Below are 19,849 nucleotides of genomic sequence, written 5' to 3' on the forward strand. Positions count from 1 at the left end.
TGTCGTGCATGATATTGCGAGTGAGTGTTAATGCACGAAGGGTGATGTCGTGCCGATACTGTGAGTGATAATGCACGAAGGGTGATGTCGTGCCGATATTGTGAGTGATAATGCACGAAGGGTGATGTCGTGTCATGATTTGAGAGTTAATGCCCCAAGGGTGATGTCGTGCCATGATTTTGAGAGTTAATGCACGAAGGGTAATGCCGTGTCGTTTCTATTGTTTCTTATGATTTTAAGAGTTAATGCACGAAGGGAGATGTCATGCGCGTGTTACTGTTTCATTATTCCTATTGAATTCAAGCTTACCTTCAAGCTTGGGGGAACTTCAAGACCTCATAGGATTCAATGTTTCATCCAATTTATTAAATGGGTAAATTCCTCGGTAAATGGGAAATTTAAAGGCTGTAGCGCTCCTTGATCTGTCAAAAAATAATTTTTCTAGTAAGATTCCTAGCAATCTAGGGGGTCTAGATAGATTGATCGAACTTTCTCTAGCACATAATGGATTAAATGGACCTATTCCAGATTCATTTGGCAAAATGATGACCTTGGAATACTTGGATTTGTTCTTTAACAATCTTAGTTTTGAAATTCCAAAGTCATTAGAAGCTCTCATGAATCTCAAATACCTGAACATCTCATGTAACCAACTCAGTGGAGAGATTCCCACTGGTGGTCCTTGCAAATCTCACAAGTCACTCTTTCTTGTCCAATGATGCTCTTTGTGGTGATTCTAAGTTTCACGTGTCACCATGATAGGAGCAAACCTATTGTTATATATGAAAGTAGACAAAACAAAAGAAATAAAATTCAAAAAGAGATGAAAATATGATGTAAGTGTTTACATCGACATTCTTGTGATGTAAGCGCTTACCTCGGCATTCTTATGGTGTAAGCGCTTACATCGGCATTCTTATGATGTAAGCACTTACCTCGGGAGGGTATTCAAATGCCTATAAATAGGGGTCTACATTTTCATTTGTAGATCATTCCAAAACTTCTTCTTTCTCTCTTCAATTAATAAAGAGTTATTCTTTGTGTGGCCGTGGAGTAGGCAAAAATTGCTAAACCATGTAAATCTTGTTTTATCTTGTCTTGTGCAATTTATTGCTTTTTTTTCTTAAATATTCTTTTTCTTTTATTAGCTTGACACGCTTCCCAACAACTGGTATCAGAGCACAGACCATATAATTCTGGTAGAAAAGTACAATATTCGTGTAGGTACTATTTACAAGAATAGTGCGACACTATTGATCATCGTACTATTCACAGGCACTATTCACATAAATTTTTTGCGAAAAATGGCATCGGAAGAAAGGAAGGTTAAGATTGACAAGTTCAATAGTAAAGATTTTGAATTTTGGAAAATACAAATAGAGGATTATTTGTACTAGAAAAAATTACACTTACATCTGAGCGAGGTGAAAACGGAGACTATGGCCAAAGCGGATTGGGATCTATTAGATCGCCAAGCTCTTGGTGTGATTCGTTTGACGCTAACACGAAATGTGACGTTGAACATCATTAACGAGAAGACCACTGTAGGCATAATGAAGGCGTTATCAAATATGTACAAGAAGCCATCTGCTTCAAATAAAGTCTATTTGATGCGTCGATTGTTCAACTTAAAGATGACAGAAGGTGGATCAGTCACGGAACGTATCAATGAGTTTAATATAATATTAACTCAGTTGAGTTCTGTTAATATAACAATTGATGACAAAATCAGGGCGTTGATTCTACTATCATCTCTACCGGAGAGTTGGTCTGCAACAGTAACTGCAGTTAGTAGTTCATCAGGAAGTACCAAACTCAAATTGAATGATATTAGAGATTTGGTTCTAAGCGAAGATATTCGCCGAAGAGAATCATGTGATTCTCTATGATCTGCTTTTAGTACCGAAAGTAGGGGGAGAATCAACCAAAGAGGACAAAGTTATGGTCGTGGTAGATCAAAGTCAAGGAAAAGAGGACAATCCAAAAATCGCAAGGACATTACTTGTTGAAATTGCAATAAAAAGAGTCACGATAGTAGCCAGTGTAGAGAACCAAAGAAGAAGGAAGAAAATTCAACAAATGTAATTGCTGAACAAGTCGGTGATGCACTAATTTGTTGTGCAGACAGTCCAGTCGAATCTTGGATTTTGGACTCAGGTGCATCTTTTCACTCTACATCATACAAAGAATTATTGCATAATTATATTGCTGGAAAATTTGGGAAAGTTTATCTAGTAGACAGCGAACCTCTCGACATTGCCGGAAAAGGTGAAGTTCATATAAAGACTTCACAAGGCACGCTATGAAAATTGCAAAATGTATGACATATTCCTGGCCTCAAGAAAAATCTGATATCTATGGGTCAGATTGACGGTGAAGGATATAAAATAACATTCGACAATGGATCGTGGAAGATAACCAAAGGGAATGTGGTTGTGGCACAAGGCTTCAAAAGGGGAACACTGTATGCAACTGCAATACAAAGAGATACTATAGCAACAGTTGATCATGGTCGTGATACAACATTGTGGCACCGGAGGCTCGGGCATATGAGTGAGAAGGGAATGAAGCTTTTGGCATCCAAAAAGAAGTTGTCAAACCTAAAACATGTTGAATTAGGTTTGTGCGAAGATTGCATTTACGGGAAACAAAAGAGAGTTAGTTTCTCAAAGGTGGGAAGGACGCCAAAGAAAGAGAAGCTGGAACTAGTGCATACAGATGTGTGGGGACCAGCTCCTGTAACTTCTCTAGGAGGCTCACGCTATTATGTCACCTTCATTGATGATTCCACAAGAAAGGTATGGGTTTATTTTCTGAAAAATAAATTTGATATGTTTGTTACCTTTAAAATATGGAAAGCTGAAGTTGAAAATCAGACAAGTCTAAAGCTAAAATGTCTAAAGTCTGACAATGGAGGAAAGTATGATAGCCAAGAGTTCAAAGCATTTTGCTCGGAGAATGGGATCAGAATGATCAAGACAGTTCCTGGAACACCGGAACAAAATGGCATTGCTGAGAGGATGAACAGAACCCTGAATGAACGAGCCAGAAGTATGAGAATACATTCTGGATTGTCGAAGTATTTTTGGGTCGAGGCTGTTAACACGGCAGCTTACCTCATAAATAGGGGACCCTCTGTACCGCTGAATTTTGAAATTCCTGAGGAGGTATGGATAGGAAAGGAGGTAACTCTCTTACATTTGAAAATTTTTGGTTGTGTTGCTTATGTGCATGTAAACTCTAATGATAGAGATAAGTTTGATCCTAAAGCCATGAAATATTTCTTTATTGGCTATGGTGATGATAATTTTGGTTATCGGTTTTGGGATGATCAGAATAGAAAGATCCTAAGATACAGGAATGTCACATTTAATGAAAATGTGATGTACAAGGACAAGCTTGAAGTAGAACCAACCAACACCAGCAAACAGACATTTGAAACAGTTGAGTTAGAAGAAATCTCAGAAAATGAAGTGGCTAGAGGGATTACAACTTATTTTGAAATTGAAGATGAAGAACCAGAAGCCGAATTTGAAGAAGAACTAGAAGTCGAACCTGGATCAGAACCAGAACCGGAACCAGAAATAGAATCAAATGCATAACCAAATTTGAAATCGGGACCTGAATCAAATTCGGGTTTAGTTACTCATGAACCTACATTGAAGAGATCTAAAAGAGTCACGAATGCTCCAAATAGGTTACTCTCTCTCTCTCTCTTCACTATTTACTTCTAACTGATGTTGGAGAACCAGAGCATTTTATTGAAGCAGTGCAGGTAATAGACTTTGATAATTGGAAGCTAGCTATGAAAGAAGAGATGAATTCTCTTCAAAAGAATAAAATATGGATACTTACGAAGTTACCAAAAGGAAAGAAGTCATTGCAGAACAAGTGGGTGTACAGAGTCAAGGAAGAGCATGATGGTAAGAAGAGATACAAAGCACGATTAGTAGTAAAAGGCTTTCAGCAGAAGGAAGGAATTGACTACACTGAGATCTTCTCTCATGTAGTCAAATTAACTACTATCAGGTTGGTGCTAAGTATCGTCGCTGCAGAAAATTTGCATTTGGAGCAGCTAGATGTTAAAACCGCTTTCTTGCATGGTGACCTTGAAGAAGACATCCACATGAAGAAACCTGAAGGTTTTCAAGTTTTTGGTAAAGAAAACCTTGTGTGTAAGTTGAAGAAGAGTTTGTATGGTTTAAAACAAGATCCCCGACAATGGTACAAGAAATTTGATGGATTCATGCATAAAAATGGTTTCACACGATGTGAGATGGACCACTGCTGTTATATCAAAAATCTTGATGAATCCTATATCATTTTATTGTTGTACGTTGATGATATGCTAATTGCAGGATCTAGCATAAATGAGATCAATTTGGTTAAGCAACAACTGGCGTATGAGTTTGAAATAAAAGACTTAGGACCAGCTAAGCAAATGCTTGGGATGAGGTTTAGCAGAAACGGGTCGAAAGGAACCTTAAAGTTGTCTAAAAAAAAGTACATACAGAAGGTACTAAGTAGGTTCAGTCTTCATGATGCAAAGACTAGAAGCACTTCACTCGGAAGCCATCTAAATCTGTCAAAGGACTAATTACCTAAGACAGATGAAGAAAGTAAGTACATGTCCAAAGTTCTGTATGCTTCAGCAGTAGGAAGTTTGATGTATGTTATGGTTTGCACTAGACCTGACATAGCCCATGCAGTTGGAGTTGTCAGTAGATACATGTCAAATCCAGGAAAGGAGCATTGGGAAGGTGTAAAATGAATATTGCGATATCTCAAAGTCACCTCAGGTATGACACTTTGTTTAAAAAAAAAAGCAATATTATCTTGCAAGGTTTTGCTGATGCAAATTTAGGCGGCGATCTGGATAGTCGAAAAAGTACCACGGGCTACGTGTTCACCTTGGGTGGTACTGCTGTTATTTGGATGTCCAGACTTCAGAAAATCTACCACTGAAGCAGAGTACATGACAATCTAAGAAGCTGGAAAATAGATGATTTGGCTCAAGAATTTTCTTAAAGAGCTATGTAAAGAGCAGGACAATTGTGAGCTTTTCAGCGATAGCCAGAGTGCAATTCATCTTGCCAAGAATCCAGTGTTTCATGCAAGATCGAAGCATATGTAGTTGAGGTATCATCATATCCGAGAGCTGATAAATGAAGGAACTTTTTCCCTGCAGAAGACACCAGGATCAAAGAACCCGTCAAACATGTTGACCAAAGTTGTCGGTGTTGACAAACTAAGGTTGTGTGTTGCCTCAGTTAGCCTTCAAGACTGATAGCGTGAAGGCACCACCAGAGAATAGCAAAATTTTTTTCTTTCTTGATGTAACATAGGTTTGAGGTGGAGATTGATAGGAGCAAACCTATTGTTGTATGTGAAAGTAGACAAAACAAAAGAAAGAAAAATCAAAAAGAGATGAAAATATGGTGTAAGCGCTTACATCGACATTCTTGTGATGTAAGCGCTTACCTCGGCAGGGCATTCAAATGCCTATAAATAGGGGTTTACATTTTTATTTGTAGATCATTCCAGAACTTCTTCTTTCTCTCTTCAATTAATAAAGAGTTATTCTTTGTGTGACCGTGGAGTAGGCAAAAATTGCCGAACCACGTAAATCTTGTCTTGTCTTGTGCAATTTATTATTTTTCTCTCTTAAATATTCTTTTTCTTCTATTAGCTTGACATGGTTCCCAACACACCATGTGTCATCAAATCTTCCAAGAGGAAGAAGGCAATCTTGGTTTTGTACGTCCTTTTGGGAGTGGGCCTGCTATTTCTTGCATTAGCCCTTGCATATATTTTTAAGATTGTGAAAGAAAAAGAAAAATTCAGGTCAAGCAGATGTGTCTCTGGTAAAAGAGCATGAAAGAATTTCCTATTATGAACTTGAACAAGCAATAGAAGGATTCGGTGAAAGCAACTTGCTTGGTAATGGGAGTTTTAGCATGGTCCATAAGGGATACTTAAGGATGGTACTCTTTTGGCAGCAAAGGTTTTCAATGTGCAACTAGAGGGTGTATTCAAAAGTTTTGACACAGAATGTGAGATGCTATGAAACCTCTACCATTGAAATCTTACCAAAGTCATCACTAGTTGCTCCAACCCTGACTTTAAAGCCTTAGAATTGGAATACATGTCTAATGGGACACTTGATAAATGGCTATACTCTCACAACTTGTTCTTGGATTTATTGTAGAGATTAAATATAATGATAGATGTTGCATCTGCAATGGACTATCTCCACAATGGCTATTCAACACCTGTGGTGCATTGTGACTTGAAGCCAAACAATGTCTTGCTAGATCAAGATATGGTTTGTCATGTCAGTGATTTTGGAATTGCAAAATTGTTAGGTGCAGGGGAGACTTTTGTTCAAACTAGAACAATTGCAACCATTGGATACGTTGCTCCAGGTATTATAACTTCAAAACTTCCTCATATCCTTAGAGTACCCAAAACATTAATTCTTTGCCCTGGATATAGATTGGTAAGCTTTTCTAATTATTTCGACCATAATCGCAGAGTATGGCCAAGATGGAATAGTATCCACGAGTTGTAATGTTTATAGTTTTGGCATCTTGATGATGGAGGCGTTTACACGAATGAGACCAAGTGATAAAATATTTACTGGAGACTTGAGCATACGATGTTGGGTTAGTGATTCTTTTCCAAGTGAGATTCATAGGGTGGTGGATGCTAATTTGGTACGGCCAGTGGATGAACAAACCGCCCCAAAGATGCAGTGTATGTTATCTATCATGGAATTAGCTTTGAGCTGCACTCTAGTGACACCTGATGCAAGAACTGGCATAGAAGAAGCTCTCTGAACGGATTAATTTCACTGATGGTCATTCAACTATCTTTCAATTTCACTAAAGTCACTCAACTATTTTTTGTTACTTAAAAGTAACTAAACTTTATCATTGTCACTTAAAAGTTATTTTGGCTCAAAATCCTACCATAAATATGACATGGCATAAACTTTGATGAGAAAAATCCAAAAATAAATGTCACATAAACTTAAATGGATCATACCCACTTTAGATCTATTTCTTCCTTAATGTGATTTGACCCATAACCCAAATACTTTCAATAAAAAAAATATTAAATTTCACATTAGTTTAAAATGATTATCCTATACTATAAAATTCTTGCATTTTCTATACATAATGTTCATTTATAATTATTCTATACTAAAAAATTATTATCTTGTTTGTATGCCCCATCCGAGTCGTTGTATAGCTCTACCGAAGTTAAAATACTATTGTATTCAACTCACATAACATATTTATAATTTTCTAGTGAAATTAAAATAGTATTGTATTCATCTCACATAATATATTAATGTATCATAAGCATACAAGAATAATAATAAGGCTAATAAGAGTCTATTTTCACAATGAACATGCAATTACAGACAACCTATTGCAATTGTTTAGACAAAAGAAAGATTGTATTTATACGATAAAAACCCCACAAAAGAATCACAAGATCTAATTTTTATTAGGGGTGTCTGTTTTTTCCCCTATTGAAACCCATTTGGGTTATGGGTCAAATCACATTAAGGAAGAAATGGATCTAAAGTGGGTATGATCCATTTAAGCTTATGTGACATTTATTTTTGGATTTTTCTCATTAAAGTTTATGCTATGTCATATTTATGGTAGGATTTTGAGCCAAAATGACTTTTAAGTGATAATGATAAAGTTTAGTTACTTTTAAGTGACAAAAAATAATTGAGTGGCTTTAGTGAAATTAAAAGATAATTGAATGATCATAAGTGAAATCTACCCCAATGCACACTTGAAAAGATTAGGTACAGTTTTGTCAGTAGTCAACACTAGGTGGAATCAGACCGTCGGCTCTGGATTCCTATATTTTCCAAATAATGAGATTAAACTTAGTACATATTGCAAGTATATTGCCTGATAGTCCTACATTAACTGGTAATCAAGATCTCCGTAAGTTTCCAGCTCACAGTACGTGTGTCACATAAAGTTCAAAAACGAAACAACAACAAAAAAAAAAATGACCCTCAACCCAAAAAAGTTCAAACATCCTGATAGCTAACAAGAAGTTTGTATCCTCTTAAAAAAGTTTCAGATTGAGTACCTAGAAGGCTAGAAGCCTGGAACCATTCAAATGTATTTAATCACGAAAGCAAAGCGACAAATTTATTGGCTAAAAGATTGTATATTGCCTCAAAATGAGTCATTCTTGAGGAACTTTCACTATAATTTTGAGCCTAATTATCATACGTAATTATAATTTGCCTAATTATTGTTAGTAGCTAATGTATCAATTTCGTTGCATACAAATCTCGCTGTATCAATCCGTTGCTAGGTTGTATCAATGAATAGAGTTTTGATGAAAAAGTTGTATCAACTATATTCGTTCGGGTATAGTGGTTATATCAATGAATACATTTTGATGGAAAGTTATACCAACTGTATTCATTCGCCCATAATGGTTGTATTAATGAATACAACTTTGATAGAAAAGCTGTATCAATTCTATTTATATGGAAAAGCTATAACAATTTTATTCTCTCTCATACAACGAAATACAATGTAGATACATACAAAGAAGAAGAAAACGACTCAGATAGTGAAGCCGTAAATAGCGAAGTTTCAATCTCGAATTGCAATGAAACAACAACATAAATTCTTGACAAGTGAAACTTTTCTTGAATCAATTCAATCTCAAATTCCACCATTGACGAAGACTTGATGCTTCAAAATTGAAACTTGGGATTGGACCTAAAATAATTTCGGACTGCATGTGATTCTAAAAGTTTGAAAACATTTTGGGAGCTTATATATCAGATTTTTCAGATGATTTGGCGTAGATTTGATGTGATTTTTCACAATTGATGAAGTTTTGAAGTTTCAAAGTGGAAATTAAAATAATTTCGGACTGGGTGCGATTCCAAAAGTTTGAGAACATCTTGGGTGTTATAAATATATATTATATTATGGATGTTCATTTAGTACTCCATTGTAAATAAGCTTCCTGAAGAAGCTTATCCATATGGGACTCCGCCGTAAATATATTTATCTATTTGGTATTCTATTGGAAATAAGTATCATGAAGAAGCTTATTCTTTCGGTACTCCGTTATGGATAAATATTACCTCGGTAGAAGATTATCTATATCTGGTACAGTAGCAGCTTACAAGCAACTTACAAGAAGTTTACACAGCAGCTTGTAGTAGCAGCTTGCAGTAGCAGCTTCCTTTCTTTTATAAATAGAACAGCTTACACAATAGCTTGCAGTAGCAACTTACACAACAGCTTCCTTTCTTTCTATAAATAGAGGAGATTTCAGTTCATTATGGACATCAGTTTGAAAGTTGAATAATTCATCAGTTTCTCTCTATACTTGTCTTTATTTTACAGTCTTTATTTTATAACACATTATCAGCACGACTCTGCCTTGAGCACTTACCTTGAAAGATGTATTACTATAGTTATCCTCGTCCAAAGGCATCGGTTCTCACTGTAAGTAAGATCAAACTGTTGTATTTATGGATTTCTACCCTTTTTACAGTGGGTTGAACGATTGATATTTCTTTGGCATTAGTATTTTATAATATTAGCAAAGTAAGCATGTAAATGATTCCATGTTTGGATTAAAGGTTTTACTATATCACTTTGTCTTTATGAACTACAAATTATTTTCCCTTGCTGCTTTGCTATCTTGAAGTAAGTTTGTAGCAAAGGACTTGTGACATTAATTTTTGCACTTTTATATATTGCTTAACACTAACTATTTGTTGAGTTGAGTTAGCAAAAGTCTATGGATATAAGTCAGATCCAATCACCATAATTAAGAGTTCTACTCAAAAGTTCATGCCACAAAATTTGTTCCTAAAGAAAAATATTACGAGGAGGGACCATGATTTATTATTTTCATCTCTATTAATGGCTAAGTATGGGAGTTTTCAAGAAACATTTAGTCACCAGTAGTGGCAATATTTCCTAAGTCTTGCTATGGCTTAAATTATGGTTCACTTGAACTCTAATAGAGTACGACCACCAGAAGTGGCAATGTTTCGTGTATCTCATTGTAACTAAATTTTGTTAACCACCAGAAGTAGTATATGCTTATGACCACCAGAAGTGATAATTTAGGCTTTCTATGGTTACAATTGAAGATAAGTTTTTTGAAAATTTCTCTATATTACTTGCATGCCTCAATTTGCTTCTGAAGTTGCATTATCTTAAAAGAGGTTCTAAGTCATTACACGATTTGGTGTAATTAATGCACGTTCAGATAATTATGTTTCGTTCCCTGAAGGATGAGAACTTTTGAAAAATGTTAATCCATTCCCTGAAATGAATGTGACAATATTAATAAAGCTCGTAAATATGAACACGCTTTTGATGTAAATGTATTACAATTCACCTCCAGAAGAAGTAATATGATTGAGAGAATATTTACGCAATTTTTTATATTTTAAATTTGCTCCTGAAGAAGTAACACAATTAAAAAATTTTCCTGAAGCAGGAAAATATTATGAAACTGTGTCTTTCTGTACTTAAATAAAATAATAAGCTATTCAAAGCTATTTTTGAAGCACATTTTTATTCCCTGGAGTGAATGAAGAAATACTACAACTCATCTCCTGAAGAGGTAGAATAACAAAGGATATAAATCTCGTTTTTGTGGCGTAAAGATCATTGTCGTATGTACCCGTTGTAGGTAAAATATCTTGAATAATTTTATTAAATATCAATCCAAAGCAAAAGTATTCTTGTAGAATGCTTTCTACTACAATCACATTAATATGTTATGGTTAGTTATCGAGTTCCCTGAAGGAAATACTAATTCATGTATCTTTCTCTGAAGGATGACTATGTGGTTACCATTTTAATATAAAATATTCAGATATTAATGTCGTTTCTCCCTGAAGGAGACATTTATCACAAACTTGGTGGTAGAAATATTAAAATTCTTAACTTTTTACATTTATAAATTTCGTATTGTCTTTCTATTGTTTATTTGTTTATGATTTTCTTTCATGATACTAGAAGTGTCTGAGCAATATTTGGTAGTACAAAATTTATCAAAAGCTCCTGAAAAACTAACTGTTTGTCTAGAAGACACATGACACCAGTAGTGTCCGATAAATATAAAATTGTGGATAATAAATGAAGGCTCTTGAAAAGTTTATATACAAATATGTCATTCATATTATATGATTATAGCCAAAACATATGTTATAGTAAACCTGAAGTTTACTAATACAAATAACTATCATATTGAGACTACAAATGATTGGAAGATTGAAAATCTTCATGTTTCCACAATCATAGGTGGTAAAATAATATATATGTGAGAAGTTACCCGCCTTATTTTTCAATTTTGTACTATATCATGTATAAGAGTAAAACCAGAAGTTTACTAATGCAAAAGCAGTCACAGTAAATCAGAAGTTTACTAATGCAAAAGATTATACCATAGTAAACCAAAAGTTTACTAAGAGATAGCATATGTCATGATAAACTTGAAATTTTCATTTGCCATTTTTAAATGAGCTATTTGAGAATTCAGATAAGCATATACTGAAGAACTAGAAGATTTTTCAAGAATTCTCTTGTGTTGCTTATTCTCATAATAAATTGATTATACCAGCTAAAGCTGGGACTAAGACCCCTGATTCTGAAATATATAAAAGGTGAATATGGGCCCGTCCACCTATCATGTGAACCACTTATAGATGCATATATGAGATGGTTACATGATGATTATTGTCAACCTGCAGTTTGACATTTGAAATTGTTTTTCTTAATTAAGAGCATAATTTTCAGACTATGAAATCAAGACAGTTAATCTTGATAATGCTAGTTTAGTATTGAATACCTCTTATTAATGGCTAAACCATTGCTTATGAGAACAAAGCTTCATGTGGTGGTATAAGATTTTCAAAATTACATATAGCAGCACTTGTATGCATCAGACCAATAATATATGATAAGTCATCCCCTCACAATTGGTTTAGGATCATAAATCAAATATTTTTACTATCTTTTGATGTGTGGTATATGATTAATTTTTCTACCACAATACACAAAGATATATTTCCCAAAGAAGATTGGGGATATATATTAGTTTTTCTAACATTTAGGAGATGGAATAAAAAGCTGAAAAATATGTTATATGAATCGAATTATCATTAGTATGATACTCACTCAGAAGATAATTCAAGTCAAATGCCAGAAGCATTTGCTGATCCAAAATTAAATATCATATTTTAGCTGTAAATGCTCCTATTATAATTAAAGTCCCTGAAGGATGCAGTTTACTGTACGCGTGAAGCGTGGTAGATCAATCGGTTCCAAAGGTAACAATCCTTGAAAAATGATAGGAGCTAATGATCAAAATGATCATAATGAGGAGGAAATGAACTCTAGAAGAGCCCGCGACATAACATTTCATGAAACTCCAGAAGAAGTTCAGGTACCTGAAAATAAAGAAAGTGATGAGATCTCAACAAGTTATGTCGCTTAGGAACCCGATACAAATGATCGTCGATAATATATTTGATACAATATAGTGCACAATATTATAAAAGATTGTGAGGATCAGACCTGTAGTCCAGGCACCTGGAGATGTCATGCCATTTAAATGCAAAGCATGTGACTTATTTGATTAAGTCTATATGAAGATCCTTGAAGGATTTAAAATGATTGAAGCATATAATTCAAAGACTCGAAAAATGTACTCGATCAAATTATAAAGATCTTTGTACGACTTAAAGCAATCTGGGCGCATGTGGTATTATCGCCTCAGTGAATATTTGCTGAAAGAAAGTTACATAAATGATATTATTTGTCCATGTATTTTTATAAAGAAAATATCATCAGAATTTGTTACTCACATAAATCTTGTTGGAACTCCAGAAGAGTTCCAAAAGGTAATTGAATATCTTAAGAAAGAATTTGAGATGAAAGATCTTGGAAAAACAAAACTTTGTCTTGGTCTGCAAATTCAATATTTAGCAGACAGAATCTTTATCCATCAATCTATATAGAAAGAGCCTTAAAACGCTTTTACATAGACAAAGCACACTCATTGAGTACACCAATGATGTTTTTGATCACTTAAAGTGAATAAAGATCTGTTCTTACCTCTAGAAGAGGATGATGAACTCCTTGGTCCTGAATACCCAAGTCTTTATCAAGGGGAGTAAAGTATGCACTCTACTCTTTTTCCCTTGCTCAGGTTTTTTCCCACAGAGTTTTTCCTGGTAAGGTTTTTAATGAGGCAGCTTGCAATTATTAGTGTACTCTTTTACCTTAACTAGAATTTTTTTTCCACGGGGTTTTTCCTAGTAAGATTTAACAAGACACATAATAATGAACATCCAGGGAGGGTGTTATGAAAATATTATTGTGGATGTCCATTTATTACTCTGTTGTAGATAATCTTCCTGAAGAAGATTATCCATTTAATACTCCATTGAAGTTTATCTACAAGCAGCTGATGCAGTCAGGTTGCAAGCAACTCAATGAAACGACTTGCAGTAGCTTCTTGGTTTGATGAGATTAATTTAAATCGATCTGAAATAGTGGTGGATAATATTCTCTACAAATTCAACTTTTGAGAAGATGGTATACAAGATTGGAATGTGGAGACTCAAATATTTGAAACAAGGTTTTCATTAGAGGGAGTAAAATACGTGATGCACTTTTTTTTCCTTACTAAGGTTTTTCCTCACGGGGTTTTCCTTATAAGATTTTTATTGAGGCACCTAGCAATGCGTATTACTAAATATGTGTACTCTTTTTCCTTCACTAGAATTTTTTTCCCACGGAATTTTTCCAAGTAAGGTTTTAATGAGGCACGTTATCTTTTAAGGAACATCCAATGAAGAGTGTTATAAATATATATTATATTATGGATGTTCATTTAGTACTCAGTTGTAAATAAGCTTCCTGAAGAAGCTTATCCATATGAGACTCCACCGTAAATATGTTTATCTATTTGGTACTCTATTGGAAATAAGCCTCCTGAAGAAGCTTATCCGTTTGGTACTCCGTTGGATAAATATTACCCCCGACAGAAGATTATCTATATCTGGTACAGTAGCAGCTTACAAGCAACTTACAAGAAGCTTACACAGCAGCTTACACGCAACTTACAAGCAGCTTACACAACAGTTTGCAGTAGCAGCTTACACAACAGCTTGCAATAGCAGCTTACACAATAGCTTCCTTTCTTCTATAAATAGAGGATATTTCAGTTCATTATGGACATCAGTTTGAAAGTTGAATAATACATCAGTTTCTCTATATACTTCTCTTTACTTTACGGTCTTTATTTTATAACATCGGGGAGCTTATATCTCAAATTTAGGATGATTTGGTGCATCTCTTTTGTTCTTAATTTACTGCAAAACCCAAAGTGTAGCTATAATTACTTTAAAGTGAATTTATTTAGGGTAAATATAGTGTAAATTTTCCATCATTCTTATCCTGTCAATATTTATGGTCAATTGTTGACTTGTTGTGGCTTAGCCTATGCCCTACACTTATTTTGCAGTGGAGTTCTTCTTCTATTTTCTGTTCTCTTCTCTTTCTTTTAATCTCATTAAAGAGTGGAGTCTAACGTGATCTACTTAACAGGTTTATTTTCTTATACCTAGGAATTCCATATACTTTGCCTACAATACAGCCTAAGTTTTTGTTGTGTCGTACAAAATAACAGTAAACTGTGCTCTAAGTTGATATTGCTAGTAAACATATTTCTATTCAAATTTGATAAAGTAACATTAGTGAATATTCAATGAAGAGTTTAATATTATTGTACAAATAATGTTTAACAACAAGATTTTATTCTAAAAATTAAGATAATGAGTATTAGTGACCGCAAAGATTACATTTTTTAGTAATATCATATTAGATCTTCTGTGTCTGTGAGGGCTATTGAATCTGTTGTCCCAACAATCTCTCAAAGTTAAAACATTTTTCATGATTTCCTTTACATTTCATCGTCTCTACAGATTTTACCACTTAACAGCTTCTACCACACTCCTCAATGGCCTCCTTTTCACCCAATCTCACCACATCTTCACTTTTTATCCCTCTTGGCGCCATTCCAAAATTGACCATTTCACAACAAACTCATTGCCTTTATCTCCTTCAGATTTTGATTCAGTTGTCAAAAGGGTCTGTTCTTTAGTGTGTGAATCATATTGCAAAATTCAAGAAAATAGCCATTTCAAATCCACAGCTCCCAAGTTGAAACTGCCTATAGATTCTGAGTATTTGACTCAAGAACAGGCTATAACAGTTGTTGCCTCTCTTGCTGATGAGGGAGGCTCAATGCTGGCATTGAGTTTCTTTTATTGGGCAATTGGGTATTATAAATTCAGGCATTTTATGAGGCTTTATATAGTTTTAGCTATGTATTTGATTAAAAATGGAAACTTTGAGAGAGCCCATGAAGTAATGCATTTTATGTTAAGGAATTTCGGTGAAATTGGAATGTTGAAAGAGGCTATAGATATGGTGTTTGAGATGCAAAATCAAGGGTTGGTTTTGAATGCTCAGAGTTTGAATTCTGTTGTTAGTGTTGCTACTGAGATGGGCCATGTTGACATGGCAGAGAAGGTGTTCGGTGAAATGTGTGACAGAGGAGTGTGTCCTGATTCTTTTTGTTTCGAGTCAATGGTTGTTGCTTATTGTAGGATGGGAAGAGTTGCAGAGGCTGATAGGTGGCTGAGTGCAATGCTAGAAAGGGGGTTTCTTGTTGATAATGCGACGTGCACTTTGATCACGAGTGTTTTCTGCGAAAAGGGGTCTGTTAATAGAGCATTGAAGATTTTTAATCACCTGGTTGAATTGGGGTTGGCTCCAAATGTTATCAATTATACGTGTTTGATAAATGGATTGTGTAAAAAAGGCATAATTAAGCATGCGTTCGAGTTGTTAGAGGAAATGGTTAGAAAAGGTTTAAAACCAAATGTTTTCACTCACACTGCATTGATTGACGGTCTTTGCAAGAAGGGCTGGATGGATAAAGCATTTAGACTATTCTTAAAGCTTGTGAAGAGTGACAACTACAAGCCCAATGTGCATACTTATACAGCCATTATAGCTGGATATTGCAAACAGGAAAAATTGAATCGAGCAGAGATGCTTTTGAGCAGAATGCAAGAACAAGGGTTGGTCCCTAACGCCAACACCTACACTGCTCTCGTTGATGGGTACTGTAAAGTGGGGAACTTTGATACTGCTTTTGAATTCTTGCGTGTGATGGATGAAAAAGGTTTGGCACCAGGCATTTTCACGTATAACACAGTCATTGATGGTCTTTGTAAAAAGGGAAGGGTTGAAGAAGCTTATAAGATGCTGAAGAAAGGTCTGCAAAGTGGAATCTCTCCAGATTTAGTGACTTACACCATTCTCATATCTCAGAGCTGCAAGCTAGCAGATAACAGACAAGCTTTTGCCCTTTTCAGTAAGATGGTCAAAGCTGGTATCAGCCCTGATATGCATACATACACCACATTAATTGCTGCCTTGTGTAGGCAAAAGAAAATGAAAGACAGTGAAAAGCTCTTTGATGATGCTGTAATTTTAGGTTTGATACCTACCAAAGAGACTTGTACTTCAATGATATGCGGATATTGCAGAGATAAAAATGTGGCCATGGCCAAGAAACACTTCCAGAGAATGGGAAAATATGGTTGTGTACCTGATAACCTCACTTATGGTGCTCTGATTAGTGGGCTTTGTAAGGAGTCAAAGTTGGATGAAGCTAGAGAACTTTACAATTCAATGACTGATAAAGGGATTCCACCATGTGAAGTAACACGGCTGACTTTAGCTTATGAGTATTGCAAGAACAATGAACCAACCATTGCCATGGACCTCTTAGATAGATTAGACAAAAAACTTTGGATTCGAACTGTATGTACCCTAGTCAGGAAGCTTTGCAGTGAAAAAAATGTGGATGTAGCTGCTCTATTTTTCCATAAACTGTTGGGCAAACAACAGAGTGTGGATCGAGTAACTCTTGCAGCCTTTATGTCTGCATGCTATGAAAGCAATAACTATGACCTTGTGTCCAGTATGAATGAAAGGATAACAAAAGATTTTGGTAAGATTTGTATGCTTGTTAATTTTGCTTGTTTTGCTATAAATATGTCTCTTACTTTATGTGGGTGCCCAACTAACTAAAAAAAATTCCTTTAGTATTGCAATTATTTGTGTCCCCTTTACTGCCAAAGCATTTCAGTTCGAATTGAGTTTGTTCAGGTTCATTCTAATATGTATGATTTTGCTTAAACAGGAGAATCTATGGCAGAGTGATCTTGTGGCTTGCTGAACAACAACCGAAAGGCTATTTGGTGGCCGTGCAAGTAGCAGGTTAAAAATGATTGCTTTGCCCTCTTAAGGTTAGAATCTCTTGATAATTCCCATAATAAGGATCAATAAAAGGGAAAGAATTTGCCAAGTCTAAAATGGAAAGATCCTCCATCATCTCTCGTGTGGTATCATTTTAGTTCCTTGAATGACTTGATTTTTTGGTCCTTCGATGTATTTATATTTTTAAAATCGGGTGTTTCATGAATAATGATTCTCCTAAGCTTTTGTGATAGATAAGATACAAGTAGCATTCTTAACCTTTACCTTTTCAAAAAAAAAGATACAAGTAGCATTCTTTTACTTGCAGTGTTTTTATTTGATCTTGTAGATCTTGTGTTGGTGCAGATGACCAAGCTGAGGAAGATTCTTTTCCAGAGAAAGTTGTTGAATGTAACTCTTTCAATTAATTTACTGTGATGATGTGCTTGAAAGAGAAGCTCCACAAACGCTCGGTTGATATTTGAAGGAAGTTAACAGTTGCAAAATTGTTATAGTCAGAAAATCAGGTAACTTCTTTTCCTTGATATTCACATAATTATCCAATATTGGAAAAGGAGAACAAAAGTAGACAGAAAGTGTTATACAGCAGGAGAGAGGTGATGAAGGACAGTTATTTGACAACAAATACCAACCAGCCTTTTTACTAACCTTCTTTTAAATGTCAGAAGTTGGCTAGCGCACTATGCAGCTGTCAAGTTGTATGTAATGAAGGAGATCCATAGCCCAGCCATCGCTAAGTAGCTGCCTGTATGGAAGGTGTTCATTTAGATTTTGATGCTTAAACATCATGGTAAGATAAATTCTTCTCATATCATTATTGCAAATTCTTGAGATTAGAAGAGAAGTATACATGACAGAGGATTCACACATTTTTTTGATCGTATACATTGCAGGCTACTGGGTAGTAGTTGTTGTTGTTGTTGTTGTTGTATACATTGCAGGCTACATCAAACCACCATTACACATATGTGTCACATGAAACGCCTCCAGTCCAACAGTCCTTAGCATGTTCAAAGTATTTATGTTACACATGAAATGTCACCAGTCCAACGATTCTTAGCGTGTTCAAGGTATTTAAGCATCATCATTTTTATTCTTTGCATCCATTTCCGGACTGACAAACCAATCTTAAGTTCTTTCACCGTCTCTTAGTGAGTTTGTGAAGGATGAAGCATTTTACAAAAGTGGTGACTATCAATTCGATGTCATAAATGGAAAAAAGTTACTGACTTGAGGAGCCTCCCAATCATGGTACAAGAAAGAATGCTAACCACACCAGGATAAAAGTTAGCATTGCTGTATGGATGTTGCTGTTGTTGAAATGTTACTGTTGAGGAGGTGATACGTAGTGGAAGTGCGAAGTAGCTGTAGTGTTTCGTCTTTCTTTCTTTCTTTTTGGTATTGTTAAGAACATGTCATGTACTCCCTTCGTTACAATTTATGTGTCTTACTTTCATGATCTCCTCCCATGTAGGTTCTTTGCACTTAGCAATTTGTTTTGCTTATCATTTTCTCAACTGCAGCTATTCAGATTTGCGGATCTTCATCTGAGTTGATCCTTTAGTTTAATCCATTATGAAGATCAGATAATCGATCTTTACGGTGCTTCCTCTATCTCTATCAATTAAAGCCTTATATCCATAGAAAAAGTTGCTAGGCATTTTGATTTTTTCCTATTTTGACTTTTATGAAGTTTCTTTCTTTGCTGCTGTTGATAAAATTCGTTGATGAACTTAGATCAATCAAATAGTAATAATATTCCTATACATATGGAATTGTTTGGCCTAATCAATTTGCCCGTTTAAATTTATCTAGGTGGACTAATAAGAAAAGGTGAGGTTCAAAAGAATTTATAAAAAAGGAATTTTTTTGAGTATTTTAGAAAGGGCCGGTTAGGAGAAGGAGGTATCGAGTGGCGAAGCCAGGAATTTCGCGAATGGTAATATACACATAAAAAATATTTTTTGGCCTACATACACCATATAAGTTTCTATATACATAGTATAATTTTTTGACGGTTGACCACACTTCAATGCATTAGTTGTAATGGTTGTTAATTTTGTATCTTTATCGTTTTATGCGGAAATATTGGTTGAATGCACCATCTATCTTAAATTAGATGACTAATTTGTTTATGCTTTTAAGTTGTTCCTTATAAAGCTAATATATTTAGGAATGGGTCAAAACGATACAACTCTTCTATATTTTTATTTTATTTTTAAAAGAATGTCTATGTATCTATTTTGAAGATATTCAAATAAGGATAAAACTTTTATCCAAAAAAAAAAAACTGCGTACCTTTTAGCATTATTTATCAAAAAACTGCAATGATAAAGTAAACTTTACGACATATGTATATCCATTACTTAATCTTGGTCTAACGTAAAACATAGTACTACATTTTTATTTCCTTTTAAATAATAAAGATAAGAAATTCAACACAGTACTCTTTGTCGTCA

At 34.8% G+C, this 19,849-nt stretch overlaps 1 protein-coding gene and 1 pseudogene across 5 annotated transcripts; both read left to right on the forward strand.

Annotated features, from left to right (window-relative positions):
* Positions 1–7,856, forward strand: part of LOC107828217 (uncharacterized) — a 53,709-nt pseudogene extending 45,853 nt beyond the window's left edge.
* Positions 7,857–14,568: 6,712 nt separating this feature from the next.
* LOC107828220 (uncharacterized) lies at positions 14,569–18,849 on the forward strand. 5 transcript variants are annotated; one of them, XM_075250092.1, is made up of 6 exons: positions 14,569–17,121; positions 17,314–17,390; positions 17,719–17,896; positions 18,059–18,180; positions 18,284–18,460; positions 18,543–18,849. In XM_075250092.1, exons 1-2 carry the CDS (start codon positions 14,988–14,990, stop codon positions 17,331–17,333), a joined length of 2,154 nt encoding a protein of 717 aa, XP_075106193.1. In that variant the 5' UTR covers positions 14,569–14,987; the 3' UTR covers positions 17,334–17,390; positions 17,719–17,896; positions 18,059–18,180; positions 18,284–18,460; positions 18,543–18,849. The 5 variants fall into 5 exon arrangements, with proteins under 5 accessions (XP_075106193.1, XP_016510985.1, XP_016510981.1 ...); XM_016655495.2 differs by having other exon boundaries at positions 14,570–17,121; positions 17,314–17,419; positions 17,736–17,896; positions 18,056–18,180; XM_016655499.2 differs by having other exon boundaries at positions 17,736–17,896; positions 18,056–18,180; positions 18,284–18,849.
* The last annotated feature ends 1,000 nt before the right edge of the window (positions 18,850–19,849 follow it).

Source organism: Nicotiana tabacum, chromosome 3 (assembly GCF_000715075.1).
Source record: "Nicotiana tabacum cultivar K326 chromosome 3, ASM71507v2, whole genome shotgun sequence".
NCBI classification, from domain to species: Eukaryota; Viridiplantae; Streptophyta; class Magnoliopsida; order Solanales; family Solanaceae; genus Nicotiana; species Nicotiana tabacum.

Coding starts and splice junctions, on each gene's coding strand:
- LOC107828220 (XM_075250092.1), top strand. CDS start 14,988: ATGATTTCCTTTACATTTCATCGTCTCTACAGATTTTACCACTTAACA. Junction 17,122..17,313: donor AAGGATAACAAAAGATTTTG/GTAAGATTTGTA, acceptor TTGCTTAAACAG/GAGAATCTATGGCAGAGTGA.